This window comes from Hypanus sabinus, chromosome 7 (assembly GCF_030144855.1).
Source record: "Hypanus sabinus isolate sHypSab1 chromosome 7, sHypSab1.hap1, whole genome shotgun sequence".
In the NCBI taxonomy this organism is placed as follows: domain Eukaryota; kingdom Metazoa; phylum Chordata; class Chondrichthyes; order Myliobatiformes; family Dasyatidae; genus Hypanus; species Hypanus sabinus.
Genome location: NC_082712.1, coordinates 175,763,079 through 175,783,176, shown reverse-complemented (window position 1 = coordinate 175,783,176; position 20,098 = coordinate 175,763,079). Strand labels below are relative to the sequence as shown.

Below are 20,098 nucleotides of genomic sequence, written 5' to 3'. Positions count from 1 at the left end.
CTGAAATATTTCATCAGGGGGAGGGAGAGCAGTACAAGCTGGAAGGTGGTAGGTGAGACCAGGTGAGGGCGAAGGTGGGTGGATGAGGGAGGGGAGGATGTTGAAGTAAGAAGCTTGCTCTAAACTGGAAATCTTTCCCCCTCCACTTCTCTCTTTTTCTGTTTCCCACTCTGGCTCCCTGCTCACCTCTTCTCTTCACCAACCTATCACCTCCTTCTGGAACACCCCCTTCCCTTCCCTTCCCTTCCATGGTCCTCTCTCCTCTCCTATCAGATTCCTGTTTCTTCAGCCCTTTACCTTTTCCACCTATCACGTCCCAGCTTCTTACTTCACTCCCCGCTCCACACTCACTCTACTTTACCCTCTCCTGGTCTCATCTATTGCCTACCAGCTTGAGCTCCTTCCCTTCTCTCCACCTTCTTATTCTGGCTTCTGTACCTTTTCTTTCCAGCCCTGATGAAAGGTCTCAGCAAGAAACATTGAATGTTTATTCCTCCTCGTACAGTATACACCCGTTATGATTGTTTACACCTCCATAAGGACACTTCTCATTCTCATACACTCGAGGCTTGGATCTTTTTCCATTAGAAAGTAGGAAACTGAGATTAACAATGTCAAGAGAGGCATAAATAAGGTGGATGGTTGCAATCTTTTCCCAGAGCAGGGAGTCCAAAGCTAGGGAGTTTCAATGGCCCAGTGTATCGGAAGGGTTAAAATGGTATGAGCCAAACACAGACAATTAAGACTATCTTCAATAGATATCTTGACCAGCCTGGGCCAAAGAGCCTGCTTCCATGCTGCATACTTGATGACAAAAATTATATCTGGTTCTGGAGGATATACTTTAGAAAAGGTACGAGATCAGGAGGAGGATGGTTATATCACAAGTCCTGGTTATGCGACCACTGACACCAGGCAGACAATCTCTGAAGAGTATTGATAATGGCTGGGGTCACCCGTCTTGTAAAGACGCTGCCCAGAAGAAGGCAATGGAAAACCAGTTTTCTAGAAAATTTTGCCAAGATCAATCATAGTCATGGAAAGATCACAATTGTCCATGCTATATGACACAGCACATAATGAAGGTAAACATTTCCCATTGGATTCTCAACATTTGCCCAATCCAACAGTTAACAAGGAAAGCACTTCCGATACATCAGCACTCTTCTACCCTCTGCAAAAGACATGTTCTCTTGGTGGTTACCCATTCAACTTCCCATTCCCATTCCAACATGTCTGCTCATAGCCTCTTCTGCTGCCACAGTGAGGCCAAACTCTGGCTGAAGGAATAACACCTCATATTCTGTCTGAGTAGCTTCAATCTGATAGCATAAACATCAATTTATCTAACTTCCTGTACTTTCTCCCCCGCTCTCTGTTTTTCTCCTTACTTGCCTATCACCTCCACGGTCCCCCTCCCCCTTCCCTTTCCCCCATGGGACACTCCCCTCTCCTATCAGATTCCTTTCTCTTCAGCCCATTAACTTATCCACCTATTCCCCCCAGCTTCTCACTTCATCCTTAGCAGTTGGAGACAAATCTGTCAGCTGCGGAGCAACTCAGTTCAGTGTTAAAGCCGAGGTCGATAGTTTCTTGATTAGTAAGAGTATCGAAGGTTACAGGGAGAAGACAGCAGGATAGGGTTGAGAAGGATAAAAGATCAGCCATGATGGAATGGTGGAGCAGACTCGATGATGTAATTGAAGGGCCTGCTCCTGCTCCTACATATTATGATCTAATTCGGAACTGCCTGGTCACCTTCTGAACCTCAGTCAGTTCAGAATCAGGATCAGAATTAGTTTTAGTATCACTGGTATAACTTGTTGTTTTGCAGCAGCAGTGCATTGCAATATATAATCATAAAAACTGTAAGGTACAGTAAGAGGTATACATATACTTAAAAAGTTACATTAAATAAGTAGGTCAAAAAAAGAGAAGAAAGTGAGGTAGTGTTTAAGGGTTCAATGTCCATTCATAAATCTGATGGCAGTAGGTAGGAAGTTATTCTTGAATTGTTAAGTGCGTGCGTTCAGGTTCCTGTACCTCCTCCCTGATGGTAGCAATGAGAAGCAGACATGTAAGGGTCAAAAGCATCCACTTAAACTCGTCTCATATTCCCAAGTTTGGCCCATATCCCTTGAAACCACCCCTCATCCCTGTACCTCTCCAAATGTCTCTTAAATATTGTTATTATCATTGTAACCAGTTTATTACTGTCACATATATGAGATGTATTGAGAAGCTTTCTTTTGCATGTCATCCACACAGATCATTCCATCACATAGACCGAGTGGCCTCTCTCCAAATCAAAAAAAGAAAAACAGTGGGAATTAACTGAAGAAAGTCTGCAGATGTTTGAATTCCAGAGTAACTCATACAAAATGCAGGAGGAAATCAGCAGGTCAGGCAGTATCAGTGAAGACATTTCGGGCCAAAACCCTTCATCAGGACTGGAAAAGGAGGGGGAGATGCCAGAGTAAGAAGGCGGGGTGAGGGGAGGGAGTACTAGCTAAAAGCTGATAGGTGAAGCCAGGTGAGGGAGAAGGTAGATGGGTGAGAGAGGAAGGATGAAGTGAGAAACTCTGAGGGGATAGGTGGAAAAGATAAAGAGCTGAAGAAGAAGGAGGAATCTATAGGAGAGGAGAGTGGACTATGGGACAAAGGGAAGGATGAAGGGCATCAAGCAGAGGTGAAAGGCAAGTAAGGAGAAAAGAAGAGTTAAGATGGGAGCCAGAATGGGGAATAGAAGACTTCTCATCTCATGTTCTCATTATTTATTGCTTATTTATTATGACTATTAATTCTTCTCTTCCTCTTTTTTTTGTATTTGTAGTTTGTTTTTTTTGCACTTTGTCGTCTGAACAGCGGTGTGTGGTCTTTCATTGATTCGATTATATTTCTTGTACTTACTGTGATTGCCAGCAAGAAAATGAATCTCATGGTTGTATATGGTGACATTCATGTTCTTTGATAATACATTTACTTTGAACTTATGAAGAGTTCAGTGTTAAACAAGATGCCAGGATAAAAGCTAGAGGTGATTACAGGGTTGGCAACTCAAGCTAACTGGCCGATGGCTTTCTGTATGGAATCACAAGGTTGAGACAGTTTACAGTAATTGCAGCAATTTCTTCACACTCCATTGATTTAATAGCCTGCTATTCTTATACAGTGTCCCCAGCATCTGTGCAGTAGCAACACAGCAAATGCTCTGCGTAATTCTCTCTGACAGAGCGAGTAAGGGGCAGAAACTGAGATCCGTATCATCAGAGAAGACTCTGTAAAATGGGTCAGGACTGTACTGAAGAGAATTGTGTGCTAGTTTTGCAGGTTTCGCAGCTGACATTCCTGGGATTTGAACTTCCGAAATGTTGCTAACGAGCTAATATACCAAGTGCTCTTGTTAAGCAGCTTTCGTTTCAAAACAGGTTATTACCACTCTGAAATGCCTGCTTCAGCAGTGCCCAATTTCAAATAAAATTTGGTAGTTTAGTTAAAGGTCTCTGCTAATGGCACATCTGGACTGATCCCACTTCATAGCAGTTCAAAGTTCAAAGTAAATTTACTATCAAAGTATGCCAATGTCAACAAACACTACCCTGAAATTCATTTTCTTGTAGTCATCTACCGGAAAGTAAAGAAATACAATATCCTTTATGAAAATCTTAAGGATGTAGTGCTGACCTTCTGAAAGGCATTGGTCACACCACTCTTGGAGTATTGGGCCAATTATCTGGGAAATAATATGTTGGTATTGGAGAGGGTCCAGAAGATGTTCCAGAGGATATACTTTTAAGATGAGTGGAGGAAAGTTCAGGGGTGATGTCAGAGGTGGATTGTTTACAGAGAGTGTGGTAAGGGCCTAGAACGCACTGCTAGGGAGACTGGTACAATATAGCTATTTAACAGACTCTTAAATAAGCTCACAGATAAAGGAAAAATGGAGGGTTTTGGTCTGCATAGGAGGGAAGGCCTAGACTGACCATGGGATAGATTTATATCGTTCTGCACCACATCGTGGACCACAGGGCTCATTTTATGCTGTAATCTCCTCTACATACAAAATACTGGAGAAACTCAGCAAGTCAGACAGCATCTGACTGTCTGTGGTAGCGCTGCAGAATGAGCAAGGTTAATACATCCTGGGGCATTGGAGTTCGGAGTTCAGTTCCAGCGTCCTCTGTACGGAGCTTGTACATTCCTTTCCATGTGTGAGTGGGTTTCCTTCGAGTGCTCCGGTTGCCTCCCACAGTCCAAAGACATACCGGTTAGTGGGTTAATTGGTCATTGTAAATTGCCCCATGACAAGACTCCAGTTTAATAGATGGGTTGCTGGGTGGTACGACTCAAAGAGCCAAAAGGGCCTAATCCACAATGTGTTTCTAAATCATTCAGTCAGTCGATCAGTTGGAGGGGAATAAACAATTAATGCTTTGAGTTGCACTTCTTCATTAGTGAAGAATCCCCTCCATAGATGCTGCCTGGCCTACTGATCTCCTCCAGCATTTTGTATGTTTTGCTCAAAATGTCCAGCATCTACAGAACCCCTTTGGTCATCTATATGCTGCAGGTTGGTGTGGCCTTTAGCACTGTTCCCTCAAAGCTGCACAGATGCGTGACCGCGCAGTAACTGAAATGTTTTGCGCACTTAGCCTTTGTGGTCACACAGTTGTAATTTTCTTTTATATAATGTTAACATAAATTTGAAATTCCAGTATGCTAATAGAATTTTGAAAACTATTTTAATATTATTATGAAATACCCAGTAATTAGTTATGTGTTAATGAATGTACACCATAAATTTTCTAAATAACAAATGTACCCCAAACATTTACTTTGAAACAGTTTAGAGCTTCAATGTATTTACATTGTCAGTGTTTCAAGTTACAGCACAGTTACAAATTGTAACAATAAACACAGAATGGAAGTCAGTAACTCATTGTTAATAAACCCCTGGCCCAATGAATGCTGATGCCATCTAGTCAAAACATTCTTTTTGTGCTGTATTTCATTACACTCTTCAATTAATAAGATCAAAGTATGTGATTTTTCAATTTTCATTTGAAATATTAATAGCATGCATAATAGAGACATCGAGGTCCTATGTGCCACCCGGGCACAAAGGGTTCAGACAACGACGATGATATTAGAGAAAAAAGACATTAAAGTTTTCAGGCAGTGCAAAAAAAATCCTGCTCAAAGCGATGAATCATCTGTGCAGCTGTAAAAATGATTAGAGGGAACATTTGTTTTTAGTCAAGCTGTGGACCACAAGCCATAGAAAAGGAAGTGGTTCAGACAGACGGCTTCCTAGGTGTTGGTTTGGAAAGGTCTCACTTACCGAAGTGACGTGCTGAATGTCCTTCCATAGCACCGTCTCCCGAGGGAAGTCAGATAGCTCGAGGAAGTTGTCCACAGCCACTTGACCAATCACATCATGGCGGGAGAACCTGTCAAAGTCGTAGACGCTGAAGTGGAGTTTGCGGTTGGCCAGCTCATTGTAGGGAACAGGGAAGAGGAAGGCTTCGTTGAAGATGGGGTTGAGGGTTTTGCGGTGCACCTTGGTCTGGTGTTTGGTCTTGCGGTCGGGCAACAGGTATATCTTCACGTAAGGGTCAGATGTGCCCGAGAAGTCCTTGGCTGGCAGATTAACTGCTTTGTGGACTTTGACTATCAGCTGTTCCAAGTCGCAGTCGTACTTCAACGTGAAGTTAAGTTTGCCACAGGTCTCGTTGTTCCTTCGCCCGTCATCTGTGTCCACCGACCTCTGTTTGTACAACTCAGGTTTGATTCGCCCGATGTCCATGGGTCTCTCCTGCCTTTGGCACTGTTGGATGTCAAAGTCTGGGTTGGAGAGGTTTAATTGTCTTCTTATCGAGTTGTGTCTGAAACCACAAAACAACACCTTTCAGTTAAAAATGTAGTAGGGGATAGTAAATTCAGAGGGAATTGTGAACTCCTAGTTGTGTAGCACAGCAGCAAGTGAGAGATGGCGGTGGGGGATGGGGGAATGAGCATGTAGTGAGCAGTTTTGGGCCCCTTATCTAAGAAAAGGAAACGGAGCCTGCAGAGAGACTTAGATAGTTTAGAGGAATGGGCAAAGAAGTGGTAAAAGAAATGTTGGAAAGTATATGGTCATGCACTTTGGTGGAAGAAATAAACGAGCAGATTATTATTTAGATGGGGAGAGAATTCAAAATGCAGAGATGCAAAGGGGCTTGCAAGTCCTTGTGCAAGATACCGTAAAGGTTAACCTCCAGGTTCAGTTGGTTGTGAAGAAGACGAATGCAATTTTGGCATTCATTTCTAGAGGTACAGAATACAAAAGCAGGGATGTGATGTTGAGGCTCTATAAGGCACTCATGAGACCACACTTGGAGTATTGTGTGCAGTTTTGGATTCCTTATTTTAGAAAGGATATACTGACATTGGAGGGGGTTCAGAGAAGATTCACAAGAATGATTCCAGGAATGAAAGGGTTACCATATGAGGAACATCTGATGGCTCTTGGGCTGTATTCCCTGGAGTTCAGGGGAATGAGGGGGGATCTCATAGTAACATTCCAAATGTTAAAAGGCCTAAACAGATTAGACATGGCAAAGTTATTTCCCATGATAGGGAATTCCAGGACAAGGGGCATGATTTCAGGACTGAAGGACGTCTATTTAGAACTGAGATGTGGAGAAATTTCTTTAGTCAGAGGGTGGTAAATCTGTGGAATTTGTTGCCATGACCCACTTTGGAGGCCAAGTCATTGAATGTATTTAAGGCAGAGATAGATAGATTCTTGATTAGCCAGGGCATCAAAGGGTATGGGGTGAAGGCAGAGGAGTGGGGATGACTGGAAGAATTGGAGCAGTTCATGATTGAATGGTGGAGCAGACTCAATGGGATGAATGTCCCACTTCTGCTCCTATACCTTATGGTCTAAAAGAAGTGCTGGCATTGGAGAGAGTATGGAGGAGGTTCACAAGAATAATTCCGTGAATGAAAAGGTTAACATATGAGGAGCATTTGATGACTCTGAGCCTATACTTGCTAGAGTTTAGAAGAATGAGGGGGGATTTCATCGACACCTATCGAATATTAAAAGGTCTAGACCTAGTGGATGTACAGAGGATGCTTCCTATAGTCAGGGAGTCTAGGAACAGAGGGGGATTTCATTGACACCTATCGAATATTAAAAGATCTAGACCGAGTGGATGTACAGAGGATGCTTCCTATAGTCAGGGAGTCTAGGAACAGAGGGCACACCCTCAGAATAGAGGGACATATGTTTAGAACAGAATTAGGGAGGAATTTGACCAGAGGATGGTGAATCTGTGGAATTCATTGCCACAGGCAGCTGTGAAGTGCAAATCATTGGGTATATTTAAAGTGGAGGTTGATAGATTTCTGATTAGTGGGTGCATCAAAGGTTGCGGGGGAAAGAATGAGAATGGGGTTGAGAGGGATAATAAATCAGCCATGATGGAATGGAAGAGTAGACTTACAGAATCATAGAAAACTACAACACCAAAACAGGCCCTTCAGCCCTTTCAGTCTGTGTCAAACTATTATTCTGACTAGCCCCATCGACTTGTACCAGGTCCATACCCTTCCATAATACCCCCCATCCATGCATGTATTCAAATTTCTATGAAATATTGAAATTGAGCCCACATCCACCACTTTTGCTGGCAGCTAGTTTGACGCTCTGATTGAACCCATTGGACTGTCCCCTAGTATGATAAGATGAACTCATGACCTCACAATCTACTTTGTTATGGCTTTGTATCTTATTGTCTGCCTGCACAGCTCTCTCTCTGTAACTGAACACTTTACTCTGCATTCTGATATTATTTTACCTCATACAACCTCAATGCATTGATGAAATGATCTGTTTGGCTGGCGTGTAAACAAAGATTCTCTCTGCAATGATCAAAAGTTATCAAAGGTCATGAAAGTCTTACCAAAGGTGAAGGGAATGGGGTTGAGAGGGATAATATAAGGCAGTTATGTTGCAATGGTGGAATGAATGTGATGGGCTAAATGGTTCCTCTAACTTCCAGGAGGAATGGTCCTATCCACTATTCTCAACCTCAGGAACCAGTCTAGGGAATCTCCAGTGCTGGTTTTCCTTCTTTGAGTTTACAGAGGGAACCTATTCAGCTCTGGCAAGACTTCCTTACTCTTATATTTCAGACCTGTTGGATTAGATGCATCATTTTTAGTTTATTTGCAATTCAACTTTCATCCCTGCTTGTATTTTATATAACTACCCACATACATGTAACTATTTAGTATGTTTCCTGGTGGTCACACTATGTATATGCAATTGTACAGTGTGTCCCCTAGTGGTTACATTTCTGTATAATTCTGGGAAGTTCTTGGTATTACATTATTTGAATAGGGGCTGTCTGATTAACTCTTATCTACAAATTTGAATTCAATGTTCCTTATCTGTAGGGTATAGGAAATGTTGGCCCATTGTCTTTTTAGTCTTTTCTTAAGCTACTAGATCTTTGCAACTCTGTGCTTTTGATTCTATTCGTACTATTAGCACTTAATAAAATGATTGTGAAGTAATAAGTTTAGTGCCACTTCCTTGACTTCCAAAAGAACCTTGGCTCCAAAACATCAGAATGAAACAAAGCCCTTCCTAATAAAGTGATAAACACAAGAGACTCTGCAAATGCTGGGAATCCAGAGCAACACACACAATATGTTGGAAGAACTCAGCAGCTCAGGCAGCATCTGTGGAAAGAAATAACAATCGTCCTTTCAGACTGAGACTCTTCATCAGGATTGCTGAAGGGTCTCAGCCCAAAACATTGCCTGTTTATTCCCCTCCCTAGATGTTGCCTGACCTGCTGAATCTCCAGAGTATTGTATGTGTTACTCTTTACAATAAAGGTTTACTTTCCAATTCACCTCCCTTCTTTTACCCACTTTATGAAAGGTGCTTCTTCCCTTTAACTTTTACATTGAAACTCAATGCACTTAGCCTGATTGAATAGATTTTTGGAATCGTTAACACTAAACATTTAAGAGAAGTTTGGATGAATACATGGATGGGAGGGATATGGTCCTTGCACAGGTCAATGGGACTAAGCAGAATAACAATTTGGCACAGACTAGATGGGCTGAAGGGAATGTTTCATGCTGTAGTGTTGATCAATTCTTTCACTATTAGTCATCTGATACTTATTTGGCTAATTAGAGACTTTTCCTTACTTTATTGACAGAATAATTACCCAGACAACCATCCTTCCCCTCTCCAATGCTAAGATTTCTTAAGGGCTCCTTCATTCAGGGTTAACCATGGATTTTGCTTATCCCCACTACCTCCCCTGGCTAAGGAACCAATGCTAGTACTTATTTTAATATGCTTTGCTGATAAAATGCTAATATTTATTGTCTCACAAACAAATAAAACTACATTTTAAAATTGTTTTCTGCCTGGAGGCGGGGTGGCCTGGAAATAACTCTGTAACTTCTGAAAAATCCTGCAACCGTTGTTGGTCTAAATCAGAAGACTGGTTTGTTTCAGACAGGTGTGTTTATTATCAGATTTGTGGTGTTGAACAGGTTGTCTTCTGAGGAAAGGATGGGCTTACAGATGTCGGCGATCAGGAGACTGAGAGAGGATGTAATTGAAACATATACAATCCTGAACGGCCTCTGAGAGGATCTATCCTTGAGCGGGAAAATAACCAAGGGTCACTAATGAAAGTTTGAGTCATCCATCTAGGATAAGAATGACACGGTTTTATTTCATTCAGAGGGTCTTGGACCTTCGCTATTTTTCTACTCGATTGGCAATGAAAACAGAGTCTTTAATATATTCTCAAGCTAGAAATGGATGAAATAGTCACAGAGTCATACAGCATGGCAACAGCCTTTGGAACGGTTCATCTATGCTGGCCACTCTGCCCATCTGAACTAGATCCTATTTCCTATGTTTGGCTCATATCCTTCCTAGGGGTTCCCAGCTGGGTTCCACAGACCCTTTGGTCAATGGTAGGGGTCCATGGCATAAAAAAGGGTGCTTTACACCCTTCCTATTCATGTGCCTGTCAAGTACCTTTTAAATGTTGATATTGTAGCTTCCTCCAACATTTCCTCTGGCAGCTTAGTCCATACGTAGGTCACCCTTAGTCCATATACAGGTGAAGAAGTTGCCATTCATGTCTCTATTAAACCTTTCCCTTTTCACATTAAATATATGCTTCTTCTTCTCAAGCCCATCACCCCTATTGGGGCATAGCCCAGTTTAGTCTTTCAAGTTTTCCCAGGTCTAGATCAGCCTCTCCCTTTTCTCCCAGGGTGGAGGCCTTTGGAGCTTCTGTAGCACACCTTGCACCTATGCTTCTAGTATTTGGTTCCTTTTCCCTTGGAGTGTAGCCCTCGTGATTTTGTGTACCTCTATAATTTTGGTCCTCGGTCTTGTATGTTTCAAGCAATAAATTCCTGGCTGCCTGACCTCTCCTAATAATTCAAACCCTCAAATCCCAGCAACATAATCCTAAATTTTCTTTTGCACTCTGAATTTGCAACTGAATGGTATTTTTCCTTACAAGAGAATGGTTAAAAATGCACACCGTACTCTAAGAGCAGTCTGACTTGTACACGTGAGGTGTGTTTGATGGCTCTGGGCCTGGACTGACTGGAGTTTAGAGGAATGGGGGGGGGAGGGGTATCTCATTGAAACCTATTGAATATCGAAAGGCCTAGTTATAGTGAATGAAGAGAGGATGTTTCCAATAGTGGGAGAGTCTAGGATCTGGGATGTAAAGTTGTGTAATTTATTGCCACAGATGGCTGTGGAGTCCAGGTTATTAAAAGCAGTTTCTTGATTAGTAAGGGTGTCAAAGCCCTTGATTAAAGATTCTTGATTAAAAATAGATTCTTGATTAGTAAGGGCATCAAAGGCTATGGGGAGAAGGCAGGAGATCGGGGCTGAGGGAAAATAAATCAGCAATTATTAAATGGAAGAATGGACACGATGGGCTGAATGGCCTAACTCTGCTCCTATGTCTTATTGTCTAATGGCCCAAGGCCAGAGTGTAAAAAGCCTCCTTTACCCTCCTGTCCACCTATGACATCAATTTAACAGACCTGTATACAGTACTTGTACTCCAAGATCCCTCTGTTCCTACAACACACACTCCAAAGTGCAAACTTTTGCTGTATAAATAGTATCCTAGTTTGACTTCCCACTTGGCACTTATGTTTTATTTTACTTAGAGATACAGCACAGTAACAAACCCTTCTGACCTAATAAGCCTGTACCTCCCAATTATAACCATGCCACCAATTAACTTACTAATCCTGTCCGTCTTTCTGGGATGAAACCGGACACCCTGGAGGTTGCCAATGTGGTCACCGGAAGAATGCACAAACTCCTGCCAGGCAGTGGCAGGAATTGAACCCGCATCACAGCCACTGTAATAAAGGTATGCTAACACTAAGCTACAGGTTCACCCCAAAAAAACCCCAAATTAGGGGTGGAAAGGTAGCATAATGTTTAGGGTAATACTATTACAGCACTAGTGACCCGGGTTCAATTCCTGACGCTATCTGGGAGGAGCTTGTATGTTCTCCCAGTGACCATGTGGGTTTCCTCCAGGTGCTCTGGTTTTCTCCCACATTCTAAAGACATATGGGTTAGAAAATCAATTGGTCACATTGTGTAATTGGGTAGTATAGATCTGTTGGGCCTCAAGGGCCTGCGTCACAAATTGGTACTACCATAAGTAGTTTATAAACCTTCCCAGGATCCAGGCAGAGGAAAGGAACTTGGGCCTTCCCTTACCTGTCTCAGACCAGTATCATATATCTGCACCATAATACAAGTGTACAGGATATGCATCCAGCTCCCATGTTGGTGAAACAAACTTGGTGGGCTGTTGACCTAATTTTGCTCCTATGTCTTATGGTCAAATGGTCCGACCTCTACAATCAGAGCCCTGACTGATGAAGATCAAAGTGCCAAAAGCCTGAAAAGCCATCTCGTAGGCATTCTACAAATTCTCTCCCTTGGGATCCAGCACCAAGCTGATTTTCCCAATCCTCCGGCTTATTGAAATCCCCCATGACTATCGTAACATTGCCCGTTTGACATGTGTTTTCGATCTCCTATTGCAATTTGTATCTCACATCTCGGCTGCTGTTTAGAGGCCTGTATGTAACTCCCATCAGGGGATTTTACCCTTGCAGTTTCTTAACTCTACCTACAAGGTTTCTACATCTTCCAATCCACTGTCACCTCTTTCTAATGATTTGATTTCATTTTTACCAACAAAGTCACCCCACCCCCCTACCTACCTGCCTGTCCTTTCAATGAAATGTGTATCCTTGGATATTAAGCTCCCAGCTTTGATCTTCTTTCAACCATGACTCAGTGATGTCCACAACATCATACCTGCCTATCTTTAACTGCGCTAACTTATTCTGTATGCAATGTGCAGTCAAATATAACACATTCAGTCCTGCATGCATCACCCTTTTCAATTTTGTTCCTCTGTTACATTGCAACTCATCCCACTGACTACAATTGTAGCCTATCATCTGCCTATCCTTCCTGACAGTCTTACTGTACACTGCTTCTGCTTGTATACCAACTTTCATTTATGATTTCAATCTCATAGGCTTGCAGGCTGCCCTTTCCAAATATGTTTTACCACTGACCTTGTGGAAGACGTGGGTTCTGTGACCTGCCGGTGCATCCGTACATTGTGGGAGCAGTTCTCTGTGTTCTGGGCTTCCACAGGGATGTTGGGGGAGGTGTGGCTGATCTTCATGGCTGACTCTGGGTAGGGGGCCGGCTCTGTCGCGAAGTCCTCGCTGCAGTCCTGCCCATTGGTCCCGTTGTCCGTGTAGGGCTGCTGATCCTGTTGGCTCCCCTTGTGGTCAGACGACTCACTGCGCTCTCGCCACGGGATCCAGCACAGCTTCCAGGAGACGAAGAGCGAGACGCCAAAGAGGGCCAGGCCGCAGGCCGTGACCACCAGCGACAGGAGGCTAATGGAGATGTCTGGAAAATAAGGAAGATTTTTTGCTTTGAACCGTCATCCAATTACAGTGTCACAGAATCACAGAGCACATAAACAGGCTCTTCAGCCCATCTAGTCCACTCCTAGACACCATCAACCTGCACCTGGACCACAGCCCTCCATATCCCACCAATCCATGTACTTATCCAAACTTCTCTTAAATGTTGAAATTGAACCCACATCCATCACTCTATGCCTAAAAGGTTCAGCAGAACAACAGCGAACTCACATACAAAACAGAGCCCGAGGAACAGAGCAAACACCATGCACAAATACATTCCCCATGAGCTCAGTGAGCAAAGGTCTCCATCTGTTGTGCATGATCCATAACTCTTGCCTGTAGTTGACGCTACTTTAGTCATTAACTCGAGCACTGTGGACCACTGTTACAAACAAGCCTTACTTTTAATCACAAGTTCAATTGAAAATTTGGCGCTTGTACTGTGGTTGATTGTGAAGCTCGATGACTTGATCTAGGGAATGCGCAAACAGCACACTTGCTTCCTTCCATGGGCAGACATGATGAGCCAGTACCATCCAAACAATATTGCATCTTCCGACAACAATTAAAGTACACTGACTGAGGCCTCCATCGGTCAGGGTCAGCCATGGAAGTTGTGTCCTCCCTGTGTAGCTATGCAAGCCTGGGCAGTACAATATGGACAGCAAGCTGTTTCCCATGCACCAGGCTCCCCCTCTCCACCCATCTGATGAGTCTAAAGAACAGCAGAGACAGATACAGTTTGACACTGGCGTTGAACTCAATGTAGGGCTGCCTTAGGGGCTCCAGCTCTGCAGTTTTTCTCAGGATTTACTCCAGAAGCCTTCCCCATGAGGCAGTGGAGGTATGACATCAGAGTTTTCCTTCTCCTAGATGAGCTGCCAACCATGGCTGATAAGCCCCATCTGCCCAACGTGACTGGTTTTAAGGAGCCAGTAACACATCTTTGCCCCTTCGTCTGTCAGTTGAAATGGTTCTCCCAGGCTTAGTAGCTAAGCCAACTGTGAAGACCAGGAGCTGGACTTGGTCGTCAGAGGCTATTTGAGACGCACATCATTGGAAGTAATTAATAGGTAGTGTGAGCTTGTCCCCATTACCAACCCTGGCTATGACAACTGTAAGGAATCTATGGCTAGGGTGCCCAAGGCACTTGCACAGTACTGTATTAATTTTATGTATTGCACTGTATTGCTTCTGCAAAAAAAATTCAAGACATATCTCGGTGATGTTATATGAGATTCTGATATGGTTCTCTTTTGTTGACTGAGAGTGGGAAGGGGCCAGAGAAAGGGAAGGGAGTGGGAAGCACCAGAGAGAAATTCTGTAATGATCAATAAACCAATTGTTTCAAATGAAATAACCTTGTCTGGTGTCTCAGGGCTGGGCGTGCCTGCACCCGCGCCACTCCCCTCGCACCCCAGCACTCCTTCTCTGCCACCTGTCCCATACACTTCCCACAGCACTCCACCCAACATCTTTTGCTCCCACTAAATTTGCAAGCTTGATCTCCACTCCACGTTGACAAATACAGTACTGTGCAAAATTTTTAGGCATCTCAGCTATATATATATATACCTAAGACTTTTGCACCGTACTGTACATATACATCACTATACACAACCTTGAAGTCCATTTATTTGCAGGCATTCACTGTATTTTCAAAGAAACACAATAGAATCGAAAAACTGCGCATGACAAAGAACAACAAACTGCAAATACAAAATGAAAATAATTAATAATAACAACACACACAAAATGCTGGTGGAACACAGCAGGCCAGGCAGCATCTATATGGAGAAGCACTGTCGATGTTTCGGGCCGGGACCCTTTGTCCTGACAGTGCTTCTCCCTATAGATGCTGCCTGGCCTGCTGTGTTCCACCAGCATTTTGTGTGTGTTGTTTGAATTTCCAGCATCTGCAGATTTCCTCGTGTTTGCTAATTAATAATAATATATAAGTCAGCAGTTAATACTGAGAACAGGAGTTGTAGAGTCATTGAAAGTGAGTCCATGGTGTGCGGAATCAGTTCAGAGTTGGGGTGAGTGAAGTTATCTGCACCAGTTCAGGAGCCTGATGGATGAGGCATAGTAACTGTTCCTGAATCAGGAGGTGTGTGACCCAAGGCTCCTGTACGTCTTGACCTGTGGCAACTGTAAGAAGAGAGCATTGCCCGGATGGTGGGGTCCTGGATGATGGATGCTGTTTCCCTGTGATAACAGACTGTGTAGATGTACAGTGCTCCTTCGAAACATACTGCCTCCATTGTAGGGCAAGTTCAACAGCACAACTGTTAATAAACAGTTGGTTCCTTAAGGTTGTTATAGCCAGGGTGGTAATGGGGACAAGCTCCCACTACCTACTAATGCTTCCATCTCTGCAACTGGATCCTAGACTTCCTGACTGGGAGATCTCAGTAGGTCTGGATTGGCAGCAGCATCTCCAACACCATCACACTGAGCACGGGGGCTCCCCAGGGCTGTGTGCTCAGTCCACTGCTGTTCACTCTGCTGACCCACGACTGTGCTGCAACACACAGCTCGAACCATATCATCAAGTTCACCAATGACACCACCGTGGTGGGTCTCATCAGCAAGAACGACGAGCCAGCTTACAGAGAGGAGGTGCAGCGACTAACGGACTGGTGCAGAGCCAACGACCTGTCTCTTAATGTGAACAAGACAAAAGAGATGGTTGTTGACTTCAGGAGGGCATGGAGCGACCACTCCCTGCTGAACATCGACGGCTCCTCGGTAGAGATCGTAAAGAGCACCAAATTTCTTGGTGTTCACCTGACGGAGAATCTCACCTGGTCCCTCAACACCAGCTCCGTAGCAAAGAAAGCCCAGCAGCATGTCTACTTTTTGCGAATGCTGAGGAAAGTCCATTTCCCACCCCCCATTCTCATCACATTCTACAGGGGTTGTATTGAGAGCATCCTGAGCAGCTGCATCACTGCCTGGTTCAGAAATTGCACATCTTGGATCGCAAGACCCTGCAGCGGATAGTGAGGTCATCGGGGTCTCTCTTCCCGTCATCATGGACACTTACACTACACGCTGTATCTGCAAAGGAAACAGCATTATGAAGGACCCCATGCACCCCTCATACAATCTCTTCTCCCTCCTGCCGTCTGGAAAAAGTCTCCGAAGCATTCGGGCTCTCACGGCCAGACTGTGCAACAAGCTATCAGACTCCTCAATACCCGAAGCCTGGACTGACACCTTGCCCTATTGTCCTGTTTGTTATTTATTGTAAATGCCTACACTGTTTTTATGCATTTTATGCAGTCCTGTGTAGGTCTATAGTCTAGTGTAGCTTTCTCTGTGTTGTTTTTTTATTACGTAGTTCAATCTAGTTTTTTGTACTGTGTCATGTAACACCATGGTCCTGAAAAATGTTGTCTCATTTTTACTATGTACTGTACCAGCAGTTATGGTCGAAATGACAATAAAAGTGACTTGACTTGACTTGACTTGACTTGACAATAGCGTGTGCCTCAAATGGCTTCTGACAATGAAGTCCAACTCCTAGCCTGCATGTATGGGTAAGTCCAGTGGAACCATTTCTACTGACAGGAGAGGGGCAAAGGTGAGGTGATTTGAAACCAGTCAGTTTGGGCAGATGGGGCTCATCGTGTGTGGGTCAATGGGACTAGGCTGAACAACAGTTCATGTGGACTAGTGGGTCAGTTTCTGTGCTGTAGTGCTCTATGACTCTGGTTGGTTAGTCACTATAGATTACACTTTGTGTGTAGGTCAGTATAGGGACAGATGACAGGAGTGTAGGCCAGGCAAAATGGAAAATGGGAGTTTGATGGTTGGTACAGATGTTGGACTGATACTCCATGATGCTCTGACAAATGGTCACCAGTCACCACAAGAGGAACACACAACAGCACATCTATGACTAAAGTCAAAGAAAATAATGTAGGAACATCAAAAATACATGCAACCATAGTCCCATTGCATTTTCTCCCCCAGTCAATCACATTATGCCTGATCTTTCACCTCAACACCATTTCCTTGATATTTCAAATAGGGTGGTGGGGTGGAGATATGTCTCTACCAAAGGAGGGGTAAGGCGTTCCTCCCCTGTGCTAGCCTGCAGTCACCCTTATGAAAGGTGTAGTACCTGCTTAGCCCTGATCAGGGTCACATGAAGTCATGGGAGCAGGTGGTGGATGGTTGTATGAGCAGCCGGTGCAGATCACAAGTCCTGGTTATGTGACCACTGACGCCAGGCAGACAATCTCTGAAGAGTATTGATAATGTTTAGGGGTCACCCGTCTTGTAAAGACATTATCCAGAAGAAGGCAATGACAAACCACTTCTGGAGAAACATTTTCCAGGAACAATCATGGTGAAAACCATGATCTTTATTATTACAATGGGATAAGCGTCCTTTATTTAAGGTCAAACAAGATTGGGAAAAGGAACTTAATTTCACTTTTATGACGGAGGACTGGACGCAGATTCTGAAGTTGGTTAACTCTTCTTCAATTTGTGCTAGTCATTCACTGATTCAATTTAAAATTGTACATCGTTACTATTTGACAAAGGAGAGATCGTCTAAAATCTTTCCTTATGTTGACTGTTATTGTGATAGATGTAAAACTGAGACAGCTACACTGACACACATGTTTTGGTCTTGTTCTATACTGGAACAGTTTTGGAAGTCAGTTTTTTCTACAATTTCTAAAGCACTTAAAATTAATTTACAACCTAACAAATTAACCGTGCTTTATGGAATAATTCCTCAAAATATCCATGGTATTTCTTTGTCTGAACAACATGTTTTGCGTTTGCTACATTGATAGCTAGGCGGGCCATTCTGTTGAAGAGGAAGGATACGTCGGCTCCCACTCTGTCACAATGGTTCTCTCAAGTGATGCTATATCTTAGTTTGGAAAAAATGAGAAGTTGAACCTTTGAACCTATGTTTTATTTTGAGAAAAGATGGGGCTCATTTGCTTGTTATTACTATTTGATAGATTTCCTCTACGATCTAATTGTAAATTTTGCTATTTTTTTTGCTGGTGGTTTGATATTTATCTTTAGAAGCTTTTTGTATGACGCACGGCTCCGGGGTTGAACACATAATGGGTCTTTTTGCTTTTCTTTTTTTTTTGTGTCACCATATTTTTCAATCTTTAAAACATTGTTTTTTTTCCTTTGAGACATTGTAAGTGTTATCTACTTCAATGTACTCTTGTTATTTTGGATAATAATAATAAAAAGATTTGAAAAGGAAAACCACGATCGTCTGTGTCATATGAGACGATACATAATGATGATGATGAATGTTTCAAAATCTGATGATGAGCAACTGTGCTTCCACTGCCCCCTTAGAGTTGCACTGGGCAGCATGGTCGTGAAGTGGTTAGTGCATTGCTTTGCAGTGATAACCAATTGGGTTCAATTCCCACAGCTTTGTGTAAGAAGTTTCTACGTTCCCCTTAGAACTTTGTGTGTTTCCTCCACATGCTCCAATTTCCTCCCATATTCCAATGATGTATTGATTAGAGTTAGTGAGTGGTGGGCAGTGCCATGTTTGTGCCAGAACTGTAGTGACATTTGCCCAACACAATCCTCACTGATTTGATTTGACACAAATGATATATTTCACTGTGTTTCAGTATATACATATAATAAATAAAGCTAAAATCCTTAATATTTAATCCTTTAGTCATAAAGCACAGAAACAGGACCACCATGTATATGCCAACCATCAAGCCCTCTCTATTTTAGTCTGTTACACAAGCAGTTGATCAGTAGCCTCCTACACCTTTCAATTCCTCATCCAGGTACACACTAAATAAGTTTCTGCCTCCATCATTCCCTCAGGCCACACATTCCAGATTGCAATCAACTTCTAGGTGGAAAAAAATGGAATTGGTTTATTATTGTCGCATGTACGGAGATACAGTAAGAAGCTTGTCTAGCACGCAGTTCACACAGATCAGATCATTACACAATGCATTGAGGTAGAACAAGGGATAGCAATAACAATGCAGAATAACATGTAACAGCTACAGAGAAAGCACAGTGCGGATAGACAAAAAGGTATAAGATCCTAATGAAGTCATTTTTAAGGTCAAGTGGCCATCTTATTGTACGAGAGGTTCATTTAAGAGTCTGATAACAATAGGAGAGATGATGTCCATGAACCTGATGGTACATGCTTTCAGGCCTTTGCGCCCAATGTCAGAGGACCTCCAAGAGGACCACAACCTTGTTGTGGTTTAGAGGCTTGCATGCCTCAATAACCTGGAGAGCTGCGTTGGCTGGAGTCAAGGCTTTATGCCTTGGGTCCTGTTAGGGTCACCCATGTCAAACAGGTCAAAAGGTAGAGACTAGACTAAGAGTGGTCCAACGGTCATCCAGATTTGGACATTCAAATCTGGGCCAACAACCCTGACTGAAACAAATCTGTTATGGAACAGCAATGAAGAATCCTTCTATATCTGAGTGGCCAAAGACAGACAGAGTTGGAGGACCTTCATTGCTGCTCTAAACGCCAGTGACGTTACAGGCAGTAAGTAAGTAAGTGAGAAGGGAGAAGAGAGATTAGGCGAGGTCTTTGGTTATGCTGGCTGCTTTACCGATGCAGTGAGAAGAGTAGACAAAGTCTTCGGGCAGCGGGCTGGTTTCTGTAATTTATAGTAATTTTATGGCCTAGTAATGTTATGTGATTTAATTAATGGCTTTATGTATGTGTATGTGTATATATATTACTCAAGGTTGTTATAGCTGGAGGTTGGGTGGTAATGGGGTAAGTTTCCACTACCTATTAAATGCTCCCAATGGCGCGCACTTCAAATACAGTAGTTTCTAACAACTAAGTACAGCTTCTGGCCTTCATGCATGACTTAGCTTCTAAGCCTGGCAAAACCATTTCTACTCACAAATGAAGGAGCAACAGTGGGTTACTGGCATCTTAAAGCCAGTTGCTTCAGATAGATGGGGAATGTCAGCCATGGTGGGCAGGTCATCTGGGAGAAGGCAAACTCTGATCTCAAACCCCTGCTGACTTGCAGCTCTCCACACTCATGAGGAATCC

At 43.1% G+C, this 20,098-nt stretch overlaps 1 protein-coding gene across 1 annotated transcript in view; it reads right to left on the bottom strand.

Annotated features, from left to right (window-relative positions):
- Window positions 1–20,098, bottom strand: part of syt9b (synaptotagmin IXb) — a 135,051-nt gene that overhangs the window by 52,432 nt on the left and 62,521 nt on the right. The window contains exons 2-3 of the mRNA XM_059976389.1: window positions 12,673–13,018; window positions 5,342–5,885 (exon numbers count right to left, since the gene is read on the bottom strand). Coding sequence (XP_059832372.1) covers window positions 5,342–5,885; window positions 12,673–13,018 — 890 coding nt within the window. The remainder of the gene's footprint in view (window positions 1–5,341; window positions 5,886–12,672; window positions 13,019–20,098) is intronic.